At 53.0% G+C, this 598-nt stretch overlaps 1 protein-coding gene across 1 annotated transcript; it reads right to left on the bottom strand.

Moving 5' to 3' along the window:
• On the bottom strand, window positions 1-598 carry BDR25DRAFT_386957 (uncharacterized protein). Its single transcript, XM_033698034.1, has one exon. The coding sequence runs from the start codon at window positions 436-438 to the stop codon at window positions 250-252; it is 189 nt and encodes a 62-aa protein (XP_033539470.1). The 5' UTR covers window positions 439-598; the 3' UTR covers window positions 1-249.

The raw sequence follows: 598 nt of genomic DNA, 5'->3' as shown, positions 1-598 counted from the left end.
CTCTACAACAATAACTAAGTCAACCTCCTCCCCGGCTCGCCCTCCACGCCCGCTCTCTTGCGCGAAGTCGATCATGCTCCACGGCATCCCCACGTGTGGTATATACACCACCCTGGGGTAATCAACCCCCGTCCCCAGCGCTGACGTAGCCACGATCAGCCCACCAGAGCTGAGCCACTGCTTTACCTGTTCAGCGCGATTGGGGACGTCAGCGTGATAGTATTTGCATCTAAGCTCTTCTGCTATCCTCTAACACTGTTCCTTGCTGCGGCAGTACACCACGCCCTTCTCTCCTGTCGCAAGCAACGACGACTGCTGCTGTGAGCCTACCGCGAGCGCTGTCTCCTCTAGCTTGCCGGCTTGACACCACAACACAAAGTATTGCGTGTTCGGCCGGACAGTGCTAGCGCGCACGTACGTTGCACACCGAACCAGCATGCCAGCCTCTAGTTCGCACTCTCGTGATGGCGGAAGCGTCGCCGTGAGCAGTACTATCGGGCACGGTAGTAACTGTAGATTAAAGCACTGTTTCTAGGCTTCCTAAGATAAATAATAGGTTTTAGATATAATGTATAGGATAATAATTAATTGTATTTAT

Source organism: Lindgomyces ingoldianus, assembly GCF_010093535.1.
Source record: "Lindgomyces ingoldianus strain ATCC 200398 unplaced genomic scaffold BDR25scaffold_80, whole genome shotgun sequence".
NCBI lineage: Eukaryota > Fungi > Ascomycota > Dothideomycetes > Pleosporales > Lindgomycetaceae > Lindgomyces > Lindgomyces ingoldianus.
This window is presented reverse-complemented; position numbering and strand designations above follow the sequence as displayed.